The sequence below is a fragment of the Aquila chrysaetos genome, unplaced genomic scaffold (genome assembly GCF_900496995.4).
Source record: "Aquila chrysaetos chrysaetos unplaced genomic scaffold, bAquChr1.4, whole genome shotgun sequence".
Taxonomy (NCBI): Eukaryota; Metazoa; Chordata; class Aves; order Accipitriformes; family Accipitridae; genus Aquila; species Aquila chrysaetos.
The window spans coordinates 427554-443971 of record NW_024470383.1 but is presented as its reverse complement, the minus strand read 5'-3'; the positions used below and the strand labels follow the sequence as shown (position 1 = coordinate 443971).

General features: G+C 56.7%; 2 protein-coding genes across 2 annotated transcripts; both read right to left on the bottom strand.

The window, feature by feature from the left end:
• Positions 1 to 315: 315 nt before the first annotated feature.
• LOC115337916 (zinc finger protein 420-like) lies at positions 316 to 9012 on the bottom strand. Its single transcript, XM_030006356.1, is given in 6 exon segments — positions 316 to 2258; positions 5946 to 6712; positions 7027 to 7140; positions 7636 to 7762; positions 8237 to 8333; positions 8936 to 9012. Coding segments are annotated over 5 exon segments (2448 nt in total). The 5' UTR covers positions 8261 to 8333; positions 8936 to 9012; the 3' UTR covers positions 316 to 842.
• Positions 9013 to 9920: 908 nt separating this feature from the next.
• LOC115337906 (E3 ubiquitin-protein ligase TRIM7-like) lies at positions 9921 to 16380 on the bottom strand. The gene is made up of 8 exons (XM_030006339.1): positions 15346 to 16380; positions 14178 to 14639; positions 13622 to 13717; positions 13308 to 13538; positions 13172 to 13194; positions 12647 to 12762; positions 12415 to 12474; positions 9921 to 12120 (listed from the first exon to the last, which is right to left on the bottom strand). The coding sequence occupies exons 2-8, from the start codon at positions 14592 to 14594 to the stop codon at positions 11606 to 11608; spliced, it is 1458 nt and encodes a 485-aa protein (XP_029862199.1). The 5' UTR covers positions 14595 to 14639; positions 15346 to 16380; the 3' UTR covers positions 9921 to 11605.
• Positions 16381 to 16418: the final 38 nt, after the last annotated feature.

The window sequence follows — 16418 nt, the reverse complement described above, 5'->3', positions numbered from 1 at the left end:
GAGCAGCTTCCAAGATCAACCCTAGCTCAGAAGCAGGAGAACCCCACCCTTCTCCCTCAAAAAAACCCCTCAACTCCCCAAAAACCTGTTGGGAAAGTGTGATTTCCCAATGTTTGCTTTCCTCCAGGATGCAGAGCTGGAAGGGAAGAGGACCGGCCCCAGGCCAGTTCCTGGACGCTCGGCTTCACCAAGATCTCACTGTTTTCTCTTGGGTTATAAACAGGCAGCTCCCATCCCCTGGTCACCAACAGCTTTACGAAGCTCTTTGCAATTTTCCCGTCTTTGCTTTTTAACAGCAGTAACTTCTCCCTGCCACACAGCAGCAAATAAAAATTTAATATATAGCAGAAAAGTACAAGGAAAACATGACATTCCTTGGGAACAGAGGGCCTTTTTTTAATTGAGGTTGCATACATACAAGGGGGAGGGAAGGATGTGGAGGGGAAGACAGATTTCTACAGTATCTTTGGGGTGCTGATGGGTACCCAGCCTGAAAAATGTCAAAGGATTTAAGGAAGGGCTTTACAGACAGACGATGGGATGATGGACAGCCTGAAACAGCAGACAGTTTGACTGGGGAGCGAAGGGAGCGAGTGGATCGTGGACCAACACATCAAGCCCTTTGAGCAAACTCCGTAATAACAGGAAATAATTAGCAAAAAAAAAAAAAAAGTTATTGACTGATCGGCCTACTTTTTAGATCACTTGCATGGGGTGGGTTTTTTTCCCCCCACTTTTACAGTCTTTAAAACTGAAGACTTTTACCTAGAAGCGCTGATTTTTTTTCTCTTTCACGAACAATGTCTCAACTCTTCCCCAAACCCCTTCTCTGCTCCAAGCACTTACAAAGCCATTTCTCCCCGGTGTTATCTCTGGTGTTCGATGGGATTTGACCCCTCCTTGAAACCCTCTGCACACTGGGAGCACTGGAGCGAGTCCTTCCCCACCGTCATGCCAAAATGCGAGTTGGGCTGGAAGCTTCTCCCACACTTCTGGCACTTGCAAAGCCCTCTGTGCACCCGCTGATGCACGATGAGGTTGGATCTCCGGCTGAAGCTCTTCCCACAGACCGGGCAGGGGTAGGGCTTCTCCCCGGTGTGGGTCCGCTGGTGGGCGATGAGGTCCGAGCTCTGCCCGAAGCTCTTCTCGCACTCGTGGCACTTGTAGGGCTTCTCGCCGGCGTGCAGCCGCTGATGCCGCACGAGGCTGGATCTGTTGCTGAAGAACTTTCTGCACTGGGAGCACTGGTAGGGCTTCTCGCCCGTATGGAAACGCTGATGTGCGATGAGGTCCCCGCTCTGCCCGAAGCTTTTCCCGCACTCGCTGCATTCGTACGGCTTGATCCCCGTGTGCAGCCTCTCGTGCCTGAAGAGGGTTGACCTGCCCCTGAAGAACTTCTCGCACTCGGAGCAGTGGTAGGGCTTCTCCCCGGTGTGGGTCCGCTGGTGGACGATAAGCTCTGAGCTTTGCCCGAATCGCTTCCCGCACTCTTCGCACTTATACGGCTTCTCCCCCGTGTGCATCCTCTGGTGTCGGAAAAGATTTGAGCGGTGGCTGAAGCTCTTCCCGCACTCGGGGCACTGGAAGGGTTTCTCCCCCGTGTGCGTCCGCTGATGGACGATGATGTCCGAGCTGCGGGTGAACCTCTTCCCGCACTCGTGGCACTTGTAGGGCTTCTCTCCCGTGTGCACCGTCTCGTGCCGGATGAGGGTGGACCTGTCCTTGAAGCACTTCTCGCACGTCGAGCACTGGTAGAGCTTCTCCTCCACGTGGATCCTCTGGTGGAGGTTGAGCTCCGAGCTCTGCCCGAACTCCTCCCCGCACTCGTAGCACTTGTAGCGACGCTCTCCCACGTGCCGCCGCTGATGCTGGAGGAACTTGGCTCTTTCCCTGAAGCGTTTCCCACACTCGGGACACTGGTAGAGTTCTTCTCCTACGTGTGCCTTCTCGTGGACAAGAAGCCTCGACTGGTGAATGAAGCTTTTCCCACACTGCTGGCACTTAAAAGGTTTTTCTCCTACGTGGACCCTCTTGTGCCTGATGAGCAGCGACCTGTCCGGGAAGCGCTTCTGGCACTTGGGGCACTCGTAGAGCTTTTCTCCCGTGTGAGTCTTCTGGTGGACGATGAGGTTCGAGCTCTGCCTGAAGCACTTCCCGCACTCGTGGCATTTGTAGGGTTTCTCTCCGGTATGGATCCGCCGATGCACGATAAGGTTGGAGCTCTGTCCGAAGCTCCTTCCGCACTCGTTGCACGTGTACTTCTTCTCTCTGGCGGCAGTTCTGTACTGGGCTTTGGATTCTTTGAGGACCTTTTGGTTTCCTCCCTGACGGACGAGTTTATCCCCTCGCGGCCCCGTTTCGCTCTCGGGGGCTGCCTCCCGCCCAGGGCTCTCCAAAACGTTCCCTTCCCGTTTTGCCGCTGCGACTCCGTGCCCTCCCCCTCGCTCAGCCCTTTCTCGCGTCAGGTCTGGCTCTTCCTCCGTTCTCCTGGCGGCACATCCTGCTGCGGGTCGCAAACAAGAGCAACGTCTTTATTTCTCGAAGGGAAACCACGTCACGGTGGGGGATGGTGAATAAAAGCACAGGCGAGGCGAGAGCAGAACCTCTTCGCCCTCAACCCCGGTCGCTTGAGGGAGGGTGAAAGCAGGGAGGGAGGGGTGGGGGGCGGGTGCGGGGGGCTCGGGTGGTCCTTCCACGGGCATAAGGTCCTCACCTGCAAGAGGGTCTCCCGGGGTCTCCCCTTCTTTCCCCCCCAGGGGATCGGGGTCCGGCAGCTCTTCGGCTCGCTCCATCCAAAGTGATTTCGGGAAAGGGAACCCCTGCTCCAAGGGCTGAAACCAGCAGAGACCCCCCCCAAGCCCCCCACGGTGTCACCCGCAGGGGCTGCGCTGGCAGCAAGCACCCAGTGAGCCTCAGCCTTGCACCCAGGCACGGCGGGCAGACCCCCCCCGTGGTCCCTGGTACTGACCCCACTGTCCCCCAGTACTGTCCCCTCGTATCGTCCCCATTGTCCCTCGGTACTGACCCCCAGTACTGCCCCCACTGTCCCCCAGTACTGTCCCCTCGTATCGTCCCCATTGTCCCTCGGTACTGCCCCCCAGTACTGACCCCCAGTACTGACCCCTCGTATTGTCCCCATTGTCCCTCGGTACTGCCCCCCAGTACTGCCCCCACTGTCCCCCAGTACTGACCCCTCTGTCCACCAGTACTGCTCCCCTGGTACTGGCCCCACTGTCCCCCAGTGCTGCCCCCCAGTACTGACCCCACCATCCCCCAGTACTGCCCCCCAGTACTGCCCCCACTGCCCCCCAGTACTGACCCCACTGCCCCGCAGTACTGCCCCCCAGTACTGACCCCACTGCCCCCCAGTACTGACCCCCCTGTCCCCCAGTACTGACCCCACTGTCCCCCAGTACTGACCCCACTGCCCCCCAGTACTGACCCCCAGTACTGACCCCCGTCCCCCAGTACTGCCCCCACTGCCCCCCAGTACTGCCCCCACTGCCCCCCAGTACTGCCCCCCAGTACTGCCCCCACTGCCCCCCACTACTGCCCCCCCAGTACTGCCCCCCACTGCCCCCAGTACTGCCCCCCAGTACTGCCCCCACTGTCCCCCAGTACTGCCCCCCAGTACTGCCCCCACTGTCCCCCAGTACTGCCCCCCAGTACTGCCCCCACTGCCCCCCAGTACTGCCCCCACTGTCCCCCAGTACTGCCCCCCAGTACTGCCCCCCCCGTCCCCCAGTACTGCCCCCACTGTCCCCCAGTACTGCCCCCCAGTACTGCCCCCACTGTCTCCCAGTACTGACCCCCCCGTCCCCCGGCGCTGCCCCCGGCCGCCCCCTCAGGGTCCCGGTGCCCCCCCGGCCGCCCGTCCGCACCCCCCCCGTGCCACCCCCCGGCGCTACTCCCGCCTTCCTCCCGTGTTCCCCCCCCCGCTCCGCCACTGACCGTCCCTCCGCACCCCCCGCCCTACCCCCGGTGCTATTCCCATCCTACCCCCGGGCGCCCCCCCCCCTTCCCCTCGCCTTCTCCTACCTGCAGCGGCCCCCCCCCGCCCTGCCCGGCCCTGCCCGCTCCTGCCCGCATCCCCCCCCCCCCGCGCTGCTCCCGCCCCTTCCTGCGCACCGGCCCCGGCCGCGGCTCCCGGCGCGGAGGATGCGCGGAGGGAAAACCCGGGGACGGGGGGGGGGCACGACCTGAAGTTGGGGGTGGGGGGGGTATTGGCAGCCGGGGAAGAAGGCCACCACCAGCCCCGGATGGGATTCGGAGCCTTTTTATTGTAATTAATTATTTTTTTAAATTTTTTTTTTTTTTTCCTTCTCGTTAATATTCTCCGGAAGGGATTTGGTGGTTGAGCAGCTCAGCGCGGGGGGGGGGGGGGGGGGGGGAAGGCGGATTTGTGCCCTTCGCTGTTTCTTCCCACCCGGTCCTCGGGCGAGGACAGAAGTTACCGCCTGAGCGGGGCCGGTGGTGGCCCAACTTCTGGGGTCCATCGTACCGGGTGCGGTGGGTCGGTCCTGTACAATTTGGGGCTCGCCGGGGTCACCTCGGCTCGGCTTCTCGGCGTGGGTGGCTGCCAGAGGCACGCCGGCACCGCACGGGAGGCGGGAGCCGGTGAGATTTAAAAGCATTAGAAGTCACCCTGAAGTCACTATGAACAGAATCGGGGAATAGTTTAGGCTGGATGGGACTGTGGGGCGTCTGTAATCCTGCCTGGAGTGCTGCGGCCCCGCTCTGAGCATCCACGGGGTTCACTGCACCGCAGAGCCCCAAACTGGACCCAGCGCCCAGACGTGGTCTCACCAGTGCCGTGAAAATCCTTTCGTCTCGCTGAACGGTAGGGTTAAACATCTGGAGGTGTTCAGGGATGCAAGAAACAAGAGACACCTGTAGAAAGGCAGGGATCTCTACTGGAGGAAATAACCTTCTTTTGTGCTTTCTGGGAATTTTTTTCAGGGGGGAACATAGAGGAAAATAACAGCCATCAGGCGCAAACCCAAACCTTCCCCAAGGTCTGTCTTCGTGCCCTTGGACAGCGTGTCCGTCCTCCCACCTGACCCATAGCAAGTGCCTCTCCTTTCACCCTCACGAAGCAGCTCCCAGCATCTGGACTTACTGGGACGGCTCTTTCCCTCCCCAGACTGGGGAGAGGCTGGGGCTACGTCTGCTAGGGAGGTCCCCACCATCCCGTTATCCTGGTTTGGACGGCTCCACAAAGGTCTTTCCAGGACGTTTCTGATGTAACGAGAGCTAATCCACCCTAAGGAGTGCAGGCACGAGCCTGCCTGCGCCATTTGCCCCTGCGTCACCCTGCGCCTCGGTCCACGGCGAGGGTGCTGCCTGCCCAAGGCTTCCTGCAGCCAAACAACACGAAACACGGCTCGTTCCACCTCGGCAGCCCCCAAGGCACGCGTGGGCTGGGGGTTGTGGTTTCTTGTTTTGTTTCCCCGCTTTTGGTTCCTTCACCCAAAACCTGGGTCCCTACCGGCATCGTTTGGAGGGGTTCAGACACGGGAGGAGACGCGCCAGCCTGGCAAACGTCATGAGGAACGTGACGAGGACCACCGAAGAGCTGGTGTTCTAGGGACAAACTGGCCTATTTCAGTACAAGATCCGTGCAGGTTGTACAAAGCCCACTGCCCTCGGCGAGCCCAACCACCCTCCACCCAGCAATTAGCGCTTCCTCCCTGACCCACCCTCTGAAATATTTAATAGTCCCGCTTGCACGCAGACCAGCTCATTTTTGGTGGGAGTTTCATTTTCACTGCATGACTTTTCCCAGCTTTTGTAGGTGCAAACACACCTACAACGTGTGCATTCAACGTACGTTTAAATGCAAAGCACGCGCTCTCAGATGTTCTATACACCCACGTCCCACGCGCAACTTCTGATCTTTAACAAGGCAGGATCTCACACTGAATGACCTTCCACACCCGGAGCACCGATTTCTCTCCTCTGTGAGTTTTCTGGTGCACAGAAAGGTGCGAGCTCTGCCCAAAGCTCTTCCCGCACTTGCCACACGTGTACAGCTTCTCCCCCGTGTGCACGCGCTGGTGTTGAATCAGCTTGGATCGCACGCTGAAGCGTTTCCCACACTCCAAGCACCGGTAGGGCTTTTCTCCCGTATGGGTTCGTTGGTGGACTATGAGATCCGAGCTCTGTATGAAGCTTTTCCCGCAGTCGGGGCATCGATACGGTCTCTCTCCGGTGTGTTGCCGCTGGTGTTTCGTGAGGTTCGACCTTTTGCTGAAGTGCTTCCCGCACTCGCGGCACGGGTAGGGTTTTTCTCCCGTGTGGGTTCTCTGGTGGGTGGTCAACGTCGAGCTCCGCGTGAAGCTTTTCCCGCACTCGGGGCACGGGTACGTTTTCTCGCCGGTGTGCATCCTCCGGTGCATCACGAGGCTGGAGCTCCTGTTGAAGCATCTCCCGCACTCGCGGCACTGGTAGGGTTTTTCTCCCGTGTGGGTTCGCTGGTGGACAATGAGGTCCGAGCTCCGCGTGAAGCTTCTCCCGCACTCGAGGCACTTGAAAGGTTTCTCTCCCGCGTTGTCTCTCGGGGGTGTAATTAAGTCCCTGCTCCGGCCGCCCCCTTGTCCAGGCTCGGTGCGGGCGCGCTGCCTTTCTGCAGGGTCCTCCTGGGGAGGGGTTTCGCCGAGGTCAGCGTTGCCTCTTCTGCAAACCGTCCCGCTGTCTATTTTCCGTCTTAACCCTGGTTGTGACACAGAGAGAAGCCAGACGGGTTATTTCTCGGGCCAGGTAGAAATAACATCAAGGGGAAGGGGTAGGAAAAGCTAATTAACCAGGCAGGAAAATTGGCTGGGGGTGCAGCACCCTGCTTCCCCAGGGATGGAAGAAGGGGAAATCAACGGAGAGGAAATCTATTCTTATTTCCAGCCAAGATCACTGGAGCTGTATCTCCTCGTAGGACCGTCACGCTTTGGCTAGAATCCTGGTGTGGGTTTGACAGGATATAATAGCGTGTGCTGATGTAGGTGCTCAGGAGCACAGGCACCCCATCCTCACCTGCGCGTCTGCTGCTCAGGGCTTCTTTTTTCTCCATTTCTTGAAGATCAGGGCCCCAGCGCTCTCCTCCCTCTTGCATCTGAGTGAGCAAGTCTAGCCTGGCTGTGGGAAGACCTGTTCCGGAGGGTGAAATCAGGAGATAACGGCATGAGGGACTTGCGAATTGTAGAGTATTTGCAACGTTAAAGAAATTTGAACTTCCTGGGGGACACAGGGTGGGAAGGATGGTGGTACAGTCATCCAGACCACCAGGTGCCTGGGTGAACGTGTGTCCTCCACCCAAGCCCCGCAGAGGGCAAACATCAAACATCGGCCCAAAACCAATCACTGGGATGGAGCTAGTCCAGGAAAAGGGGAAAGATCCCTGCGGGGAAGACAGATATTTCCATCCACTGGAAAATGACACAGAAGAGAAGAAAAAAGGGCTTTTCCTCAGTGTTCCTCCTCGGTCTGTCTCCCAGCAGGAGCACCAAGGAGATGGTCTGTCTCACTCTTGAGCACTGCAGAGCTCAAACCATCCGAAAATTGAGAGCATCTGCAACAGAAAGGGCCACGAGCCAAAGCTTCAGGAGCTCTCGGCTCCAGCACCGAAGGGACAGGACTCCTTACCCAGAGACATCACAGTCTCGTAGTTCTCCAGCATGACGTCCAGGTAGAGAGTCCTCTGCACCGGGTCCAGCAGAGCCCATTGCTCCTTGGTGAAATACACGGCCACCTCCTCGAAGGTCACAGGCTCCTGCGGCAGCAGCGAGAGACCTTCAGTACCCGGGGCCGGAGCCACAGCCTCACGGTACAAGAGGGAGAAGAACAAAAAAAGACCCCAGAGGTCCTGGGATGAAGAAGCAGAGATGCTCCAGCCCATCCCAAGCAACCGAGGAGAGCGTGGGGCATCGGGGAAGAAAAACAAGGACCTCCCAGGAAAAGACCGACATTCACGGACCTGAAAATGAACCTCTGAGCAGGACCCATGGACAAATACCGAAGGGAAACCATCAACCTCCCTGTGCCCGCCCGGATGGGAGGGGGTGAAGGTGGCTCTGCTCAGGGCTGTGTCTTGCCCGGCAGCCTGTGCTGGGGCAGAGCATTAAGTGAGGTTTTGCACCTGTAAAAAAGCGTTTCTTTTCCCCGAAAAGGGCTGATTTTCTTGTGTACGACCATTGTCACTGAAGGAACGAGCAAACCCCCAACCAGACCGTGAGGAATCATCCACCTGAGCCAGTTCCACTGTGTCCATCTCTTGGGGTTGGTTTTTTTGGCGTTTCAGGATATTTGCCTATTCTGGAGTAAAACGCAGTAGCGCCTCAGTCCTAGGAAACAAAAAAAGGAGAAAAAGAAAGGAAAAAGAAGGACGTTCGTTCGTAAAACTCAGAGCTTCGTTGTGATTTTTGGACATCTCGGAGGAGCCCAGCAGCGTCCCTGCAGCCCTACAACAGCCGGGAGCTTGTGGGGGGAACGGGGAGAGAAGGGGACAAGATGTGCTGGGGGGGGGGGCGGCTCAAGTGTGGGGTCATCCCAGCTGTGTCCTCTCACCTTGGGGACCTCAGAGCCCCAGGAAGGATGTGTCCCCAGGGTCCCATCCTCACGCAGGGGGAGCCCGGACCCAATAGAAGGGGTGCGGGGGGGGGGTCCGAGGGGCTGTACCCACAGCAGGGTATGGGTGTCGGGGGAGGGGGGGGTCATACCCAGCTATGGGGGGCTCCTGGGGGCCATACCCAGACCTGGGGAGGGGGACCGGGAGCCCGAGGGGGGGGTCGGGAACCCCGTACCCAGCCGCGGGGGGGTCCAGGAGGAGCAGGGGAGGGGGGACGGGAGGCGGTAGAAGGAGGGCCCGTACCCCTCCCCGGGTCGGGGCAGCGGGGGGGGGGTCCCGTACGCAGCCCAGGGCACCCTCCCCTCACCCCCCCGGTACCTGCGGCATCCCCGGTCGCGGCTCCGTGCCCCGGCCGCGGTCGCGCTCGTTCCCGCAGCCCCGGCCCCTTCCTGCGCCGCCCCCGCCCCTTCCCGTGCCCGGCGCCCCCTCCCCGGTCCCAGCGGCATCCCACCGCGCCGAGCCCCCGCGCCCAGCGGGGGTGCGAAATGTCGGTTTGCAAGAGCCCCGGGGCGGGAAATTCCTGCTACGTTCGGAAGTTCCTTCTTCTTTCTCCTTCTCCATCCTCCTCCCTCTCCTTCTTTCTCCCTCTCCTTCTTCTTCTTTCTCCCTCTACTTCTTTCTCCTTCTCCTCCTTCTTTCTCCTTCTCCTCCTTCTTTCTTCCTTCTCCTCCTTCTTTCTTCCTTCTCCTTCCTTCTTTCTCCTTCTCCTTCCTTCTTTCTCCTTCTCCTTCTCCCTCCTTCTCCTTCTCCTTTCTCCTTCTCCATCCTCCTCCCTCTCCTTCTTTCTCCCTCTCCTTCTTCTTCTTTCTTCCTTCTCCTTCTCTCTCCTTCTCCTCCTTCTTTCTCCTTCTCCTCCTTCTTTCTCCTTCTCCTTCTTTCTTCCTTCTCCTCCTTCTTTCTTCCTTCTCCTTCTCCTTCTCCTTCCTTCTTTCTCCTTCTCCTTCTCCTTCTCCCTCCTTCTCCTCCTCCTTTCTCCTTCTCCATCCTCCTCCCTCTCCTTCTTTCTCCCTCTCCTTCTTCTTCTTTCTCCCTCTACTTCTTTCTCCTTCTCCTTCTTTCTCCTTCTCCTCCTTCTTTCTTTCTTCCTTCTCTTCTTCCTTCTCCTTCCTTCTTTCTCCTTCTCCTTCTCCTTCTCCTTCTCCTTCCTTCTCCTTCTCCTTTCTCCTTCTCCATCCTCCTCCCTCTCCTTCTTTCTCCCTCTCCTTCTTTCTCCCTCTCCTTCTTTCTCCCTCTCCTTCTTTCTCCCTCTCCTTCTTCTTCTTTCTCCTTCTCCTCCTTCTTTCTTCCTTCTCCTTCCTTCTTTCTCCTTCTCCTTCCTTCTTTCTCCTTCTCCTTCCTTCTTCCTTCTCCTTCCTTCTTCCTTCCTTCTCCTTCTCACCTTGGGGACCTCAGAGCCCCAGGAAGGATGTGTCCCCAAGGTCCCATCCTCACACAGGGGGAGCCCGGACCCAATAGAAGGGGTGCAGGGGGGGGTCCGAGGGGCTGTACCCATAGCCGCATATGGGTGTCGGAGGGGGGGGGTCATACCCAGCTATGGAGGGGGCCATTGGGGCCATACCTAGACCTGGGGAGGGGGACCAGGGGAAGCCCGTATCTAGCTCGAGGGGTTTTGAGGAGCACATACGCAGCCCTGGGGGAGTCTGGAAGGAGCGGGGGGGGTCCTACCCCTGCCCCCCGGGCTGGAGCAGCAGGGTGGTCCTATAGACAACCCAGGGCAAACCCAGCCCCAGCAACATCCCGCCCTCCAGCCCCCGGCTCTGGTTCAAAACCAAACCCCAGAGCAGCAGCAACAATAGATATTGCTAAATATCGATTTAAAATAGCCCCAGGTTTGGAATTTCTTTCTACGCTCAGATACCAGACGCAGCACAGGTCCCGAAGGGGCTGTGGGACCAGGCACGGAACCGGAGAGCCTCGGTGCCAAATGACCCCAGATCTCCCATAAATAAGGCTTGGCAGAGCAAAACTGAGCTGCCGAGCTCCAGCGCCTCAAGGCACCATCTCCGCATCTTTTTTTCAAGAATCCCTGACATTTCCAGACAACGCGCCAGGTCTCCCATGGCCAAAGCAAAGAGCCAGCTGGTCAGACCTGGGAAGAGGTCTCCTCCCGACTCCCGACACAGCGTTAGGTCCTGTCCTTGGCACGGTTGCCAGCCCAGGCTCTGAGCCGACGGAGCTGCTCAACAGCTCGTGCCCAGTGCCTTCGCGAGTCTGGATCGGGCTCGTGGTGATGCCGGACAAGGCTCCGTGCTGGACACCAAGCAGTGAGTCCAGAGCATCCCTTGGGTTTGTCCCCAAGCCACCACGTTCCTAAAAGCCAGTCTGGGTCCTGCTCCTGGGGGGCCTCCAGGAGCTTTTTCTCTCCTTCCCATGAAGGAGAGGGACCTTCTCTTCCCTCTTGCAGGTTCCCCAGCTTGGGCTCTGCCACTGATGGCAGCTGTGCCCTGGTGAAAAAGGCTCCATCTGCTCCGAGGGCTGCGAGAAATATCCCATCACCCTGTAGCTGCTCCGGACCCACCTGCAGCCCTATGGGTCCCCACGGTTGGGGGGGGGCAAATACCTGCACCCCTCTTCTTGCTCCATGCTGTGGCTTGCTCTAAGGAAGGAGGTGATGGTGGGGCATGCACAACTCCCTGCATTTCTACTCCAGGTCCCTTTGCTCTCTTGCACATCCTCACCAGGAAGGATGGAGGAAGGAAAAATCCAGCTTTTCCCTGGGGAAGAGAGGGGGACATGATCCCACTCCCTGCCTGGAGCCATCCCAGAGCTGCATCCCAGGGCTTGGCCCTTCCCACAGCCCTGATAGCTGCCACACAACTTTAAACAAGGAAAGAAAATCAAATTTTTTCTTTTTTTTTTTTTTTTGAGCAAATTCTGCTAGAAGGTATTTTCTTGCAACATCATTAAAAAAAAAAAAAAAAAAGGAAAAAGGGGCACAACGATCAGAAAACACATCCCAAAGCTGGACTGGGTGAGGGCAGGGAAAGCTCATGGGCAGAGGCGGAGGTGGGAGCCTCTCCCCACCCAGAAGAAAGGGAAGATGCTCTCCCCACCAAATGAAGCTTTACGGAACGTAAAGATGGGGGGCTCACACTCGGCGAGGTAAAATGTCACTTGCCCCCCTCCATAGTCTAGAGCCACCCGCACCCTCCCAGTTTCCCCAGTGGCGGGGAAGGTGGTGATGGGGGAAGTGAAGACGCGGTACCGATTCCCACATCGCCCCATCGCCCAGATCCCCTTCTCTGGTTGAAACTCAAGCCAGCCCTTCCTGGGCACAGAGTGTCGGGCCACCCCCAGCGCCCAGGTCCTGCCTCCGGCCACCTCCACCTCCCAGCAGTGTCTCCCCACGGTGAAGCCCTGGCAGCCCAGAACGCAGCAGGAGGCATCAAATCTCTGCGGGGTGGTGGGCAGATCCTGCCCTGCATCTGTCCATCTCACCCCCCGCCGGTCCCGGGACAGGATGAGCCGCGTGTTGGCTGTGTCAGGGTCCAAAGTCACGAATGCTGCGAGGGATGGAGAAGAAAGTGGCGTTGGAGGAGGACATCACCCCCCAAAAAAGTCCTGCTCAGGCTGGGACAAGCCCCAGCATCACACATCTGCCTATGTCTTGGGCTTGGGAGCAGAAACATCTCCACGTCTTCCTGCTTGGGAAAGCCTTGCCTCATGCTGGAGGACTGGGCAGAGCTCCTTTGTATCTTCAGGAACCCCAAAGCGAGCTCGACTCATCCTTTCCCAGCTATTTTAAACACTATTTCAGCTAAAAATGAATTTGCAGCTCCTCCTCCAAAGAGCCTCACCTTTTCCATCTCCTCCTAGAGATGGTCCTTGCTCTTTCTCCAGTTCAGATAGCAAAACATCTAGGGGATGAAGAACAAAGGTTGGACATCATGCTCTCCAGTTGGTAATTCTGCTTGCTCTTGACCCCATCGTGTTTTTCCTGGGAAAACAGGAAAAACAGCAGCAGGCAGAGCTGCCCCCTCCCATAATGGGGGGATAACCCCCCATCAACACAGTCAAGCTCCACAGTACCTTGAAATCTCCCCAGCATCTCTCTGAGGACACAGTTTTGTTGAGAAATGACATGAAGCCTCCGCTCCAGGTCCAAGAAGGTCTCCGTTGTCCTCTGGGCACTGCCCACCTTCCCCCTGGATGCAAACCTTTCCCCTTAGATATGGGACTCGTTGTGACGGCATGAGATGCTGGGACCATCCCTCCTCCCCCTGCACCTCAGGCAATTTGGGGACGGCGGATGAGCTGGCTGTCCCCAAAATGTCTCTCTGTCTCAGGCTCGGAGGTGCCAACCAGCTCTGTACCGGAGGATGGTTGGGTCCCCATTGCCCTGATGGCCAAGACCACCTCCAGTCTTTGGGTGCTTCCTCTCATGGCATCCCCAGACTGGGGTTCACGGGCACCTTCTTGTCTCCACACCTCTCCAAGCCTCACTTCAAGCCCTGCCTGAACTGCCAAAATTTCCATCTCTGTTCCTGAAACCACAGGGATGCTGCCTGTGAGCCTTGCCCACCATTGAGGCACGGGTGGTGGAAGGGCACGTACCTGTCCACAGTGCTTCGGGCATCCTGGAATAGAAAGAGAGAGAAAAAAGCCTCAGTCTCCCATCCCAAAATTGGGGGAAGGCTCCAGCCAAGGCGATGCCGGACCCTCTTCTGTCTTGCCCGTTAGAGCGTCCGACCTGCAGGAACCTGCTCGCAGGTTGCTCAAGCTTCTTTTGCACCTCGCAGATCAGGACATCGAGGAGTGAAATCTCCCCTGTTATCTTGGTCTCCTCTTCCTCCTGCCTCCTCATCATCTCTCTGTCCAGCTCTCCCAGCCGAGCCAGGAGGATAAGCTCTTGGTCCTTCAGAAACCGGCGCAGCTGCCGAAATTCGGACACAATCTTCTGTCTCTCGACCTCTGTCTGTGTCTGCAGGACACGGAAAGACAACAGCATGGACCACGCTGGTCCAATACCTCTATTTTTTCTGGGTGTTGGCAACAACTACTTACCAAATAGTCCTGACATCGCCTCTCTCCACTTATTTTCAATTCCAAAATCTCTTCCCGTTGTTTCTTGAGCTTCTCCAGGTCACTGTGCATTTGCTCCTGGAAGAAGAAAAATGGTTTGGGAGGGTATCGAGAGGGGGGGAGTAGGGAAGGGATGGGATGCTTGGGAACACTTCCCCCCAATCTGGGAAAAAAAAAATTGCAGCATGGGCGCAAGGATGGAGAAGACACAGGAGAACAACAGAGAAGACAGTTTCATTCTCACATGAAATTAATTGGAAAATAGCTGTTGACTGATTTGGGGCAAAGGGTTTAGTCTGAAAATTAATGTTTTCATATTTTTAGCCAAAAAGAGTTGTGTGTTGTTTTTATTTTTCCTAGCTCTCCCCACTTATTTCCATTTATGTATTTTCATGGCGAAAAAAACCCAACTACAGAGAACTTCAAAGCTGGCTTGAAGCCTGTGATCCCGAGAAGGTCGAAGAAACCCCAGTATCCCTTAAGGCGGTCAGAAAAAATTTCATAAAAGGAAGAACCCAAGCTCAGTCATGGACCTGACCCTGTCCTCCTGGGCGGATTCCTCTACGTCGGCTGTAGTGGGACTTCCACGAGCCCTTGGTCCGTCACGGCTGGAGCCAGATGCTTTTGCGTCACCCCTGAAGGCGATCGTCCTCTTGCGCCACGAGCAGAGATGCTCCTTCTCCTCCCTGCCCCCTTCCAGGTCCAAGAGCTTCAGCTTCTCCGCTAAATGCTCCAAATGCTGTTTCGGCTGGAAATTTCCTTTCCTGAACCGGCTTCGGTGGCCGACTGCCTCGGCATCTCCAAGCCTTCCTCGCTCTGGCCAGGGTCGGGCTGTGCCACCTCCGCAGCCGGTGGGGTCACAGCCCAGGCGGTCAGGATCTGGCCGATGCTGCGGGACGGTGCGGTGGGTGCTTCCTTCTCCCCCTTCCCTTGCTCTAGATGAACCGGTGGCCATGGCAGCAGCTTCTCCAGCCTCTCGTGTTTCTGTTCGCCTTGCCGCCTGCAGAAAGTGAACTTATAGCATGGGTGGAGGAAGGAGGAACAGCGGAAGGAAGCTCTAACCTCTTTTAGATGTTAATTTTAGGAAGGAATGAATTGCCCTCCTGCAAACCTTGGACTTTAACGTTCATCTCTTGGGCGTTGAGGTTTGTCTCGCCTACGTGCAAGTCTGCACCACGGGTATGAACATCTCAGGTTGGTGTCTCCACTGGGGGATGGCCAAAGGAGAAGGAGCCAACCTTCCCACCTGGCGGGAACTGGCATTTCACCCCCAAAGCTCAGGCTCTAACCTGTCCTTTGCTGGTACGCGACCTGGTGTCCCCCCCACATCTGCTTCCCACCCTTCAAAGCACGGACCGAAGCCTTAGGGTGCACTTGCCAACGCAGAAACCCCCCAACAGCGCACATGTGCTCAGAAAACCATGCTGGAAAAGCAACTTTTATGTTTCCTTGCTGCTTTCCTTTTATTTGGAACCAGTTTTAATCGATCGATGCAGCAGACGCAGAACCTGAAAGCATGCCCGAAGCAGGCTCAGCAACACCCCCACCCCGACAGCTTGCACTGCACAGACAGACCACAGCAACCCCAAATTTAACAGCCCTGCATCTTTACACTTGGAAAAACATCTTGGCAGTGCCAGGGTGGCCGGGACGCTGCCGGTTCCCTTTGCCGGGACATCCCCAACCGTCCCAAAACAGACACTTACCCGTTAGGCAGAAGCACATGGTCTTTGCAGAATTTTTTTTTTTTTTTTGTGTGTGTGTGATTTAATCCACAGGGCTTCTCCCCAGCCACCCCAGGGCTGTTCGAGCTCGGAGTCGGATCACACGGAGGATAGAGGAAAAATATCAGCCCTATTTAAGGAAACACGGAGAGGAATGTGCTGCCTGGTGTCTCTCTGCCAGGGACAGGCTCATTTACATCTCTGTGGCTCAGTGTCCTCAAATCAGATTTTTCAATCCAAGATAAAGCTTGGATTGAAAATACTTCATCGTTTTCAGCTATAAGATAAAATACCTTTGGCTACCAGAGAAGATGGGACCATGCAACACGGGGACCGTCCAAGCACAGCCACCTCTCAGGGGCTCACCCCCTGCCTTGGCCATCACCAGGGCAAAAAATAAGCACAGTAGTCATCCAACGGCTTTAAATAAAGTGCTGGGCAGCTTTTTCATCTTGCGTCCAGCCTTTTTCATGGGTTACAAGCGGCACCGGAAGACCTTCCTGATTGCAGTTTTTAATTATAGCAAAAACAGCTTTATAAACTTGTGCTTCAAAGTTGCTGGCAGTGATTTCCAGCATGAAGGAAGGGCAGTTTCTCCTCTATGGTGTTTCCCACATTGATAGTTACTTAGAACAGAGGATTTTTAAAAGTTATATATTATTATATATTTCCCCCCCCCATTTCTGTCTGCTCACAGAAGGAATGGTATTTTGAGCTGCTACAGCAAGTGTGCTTTCTTAGTTAAAATATTACCCTCTTGAAGCTCTCAGACACAAATGGTCTGTCCCTCTTCCCCTTGCTTGGCTCTCCTCCTGCCTACCCTACACCAGTGCCACCACAAACACGGGCTGCAAGGCGATAATGAAGGTTTCTGGCCCAATAAATGACAGGAATTAAAACCCAAACCCACAGGGCTGAGACCTCGAGATGCCCTGGCTGTTGCTCACAGGTGGGAGATGACAGCATTCCTCCCCAATGGGATCCACCTCAACTGTCCCCCATTTTCAGGAGGGTAAGTGGGGCAAGATGCCTGCAAGGAGAGATCATATGGGCTG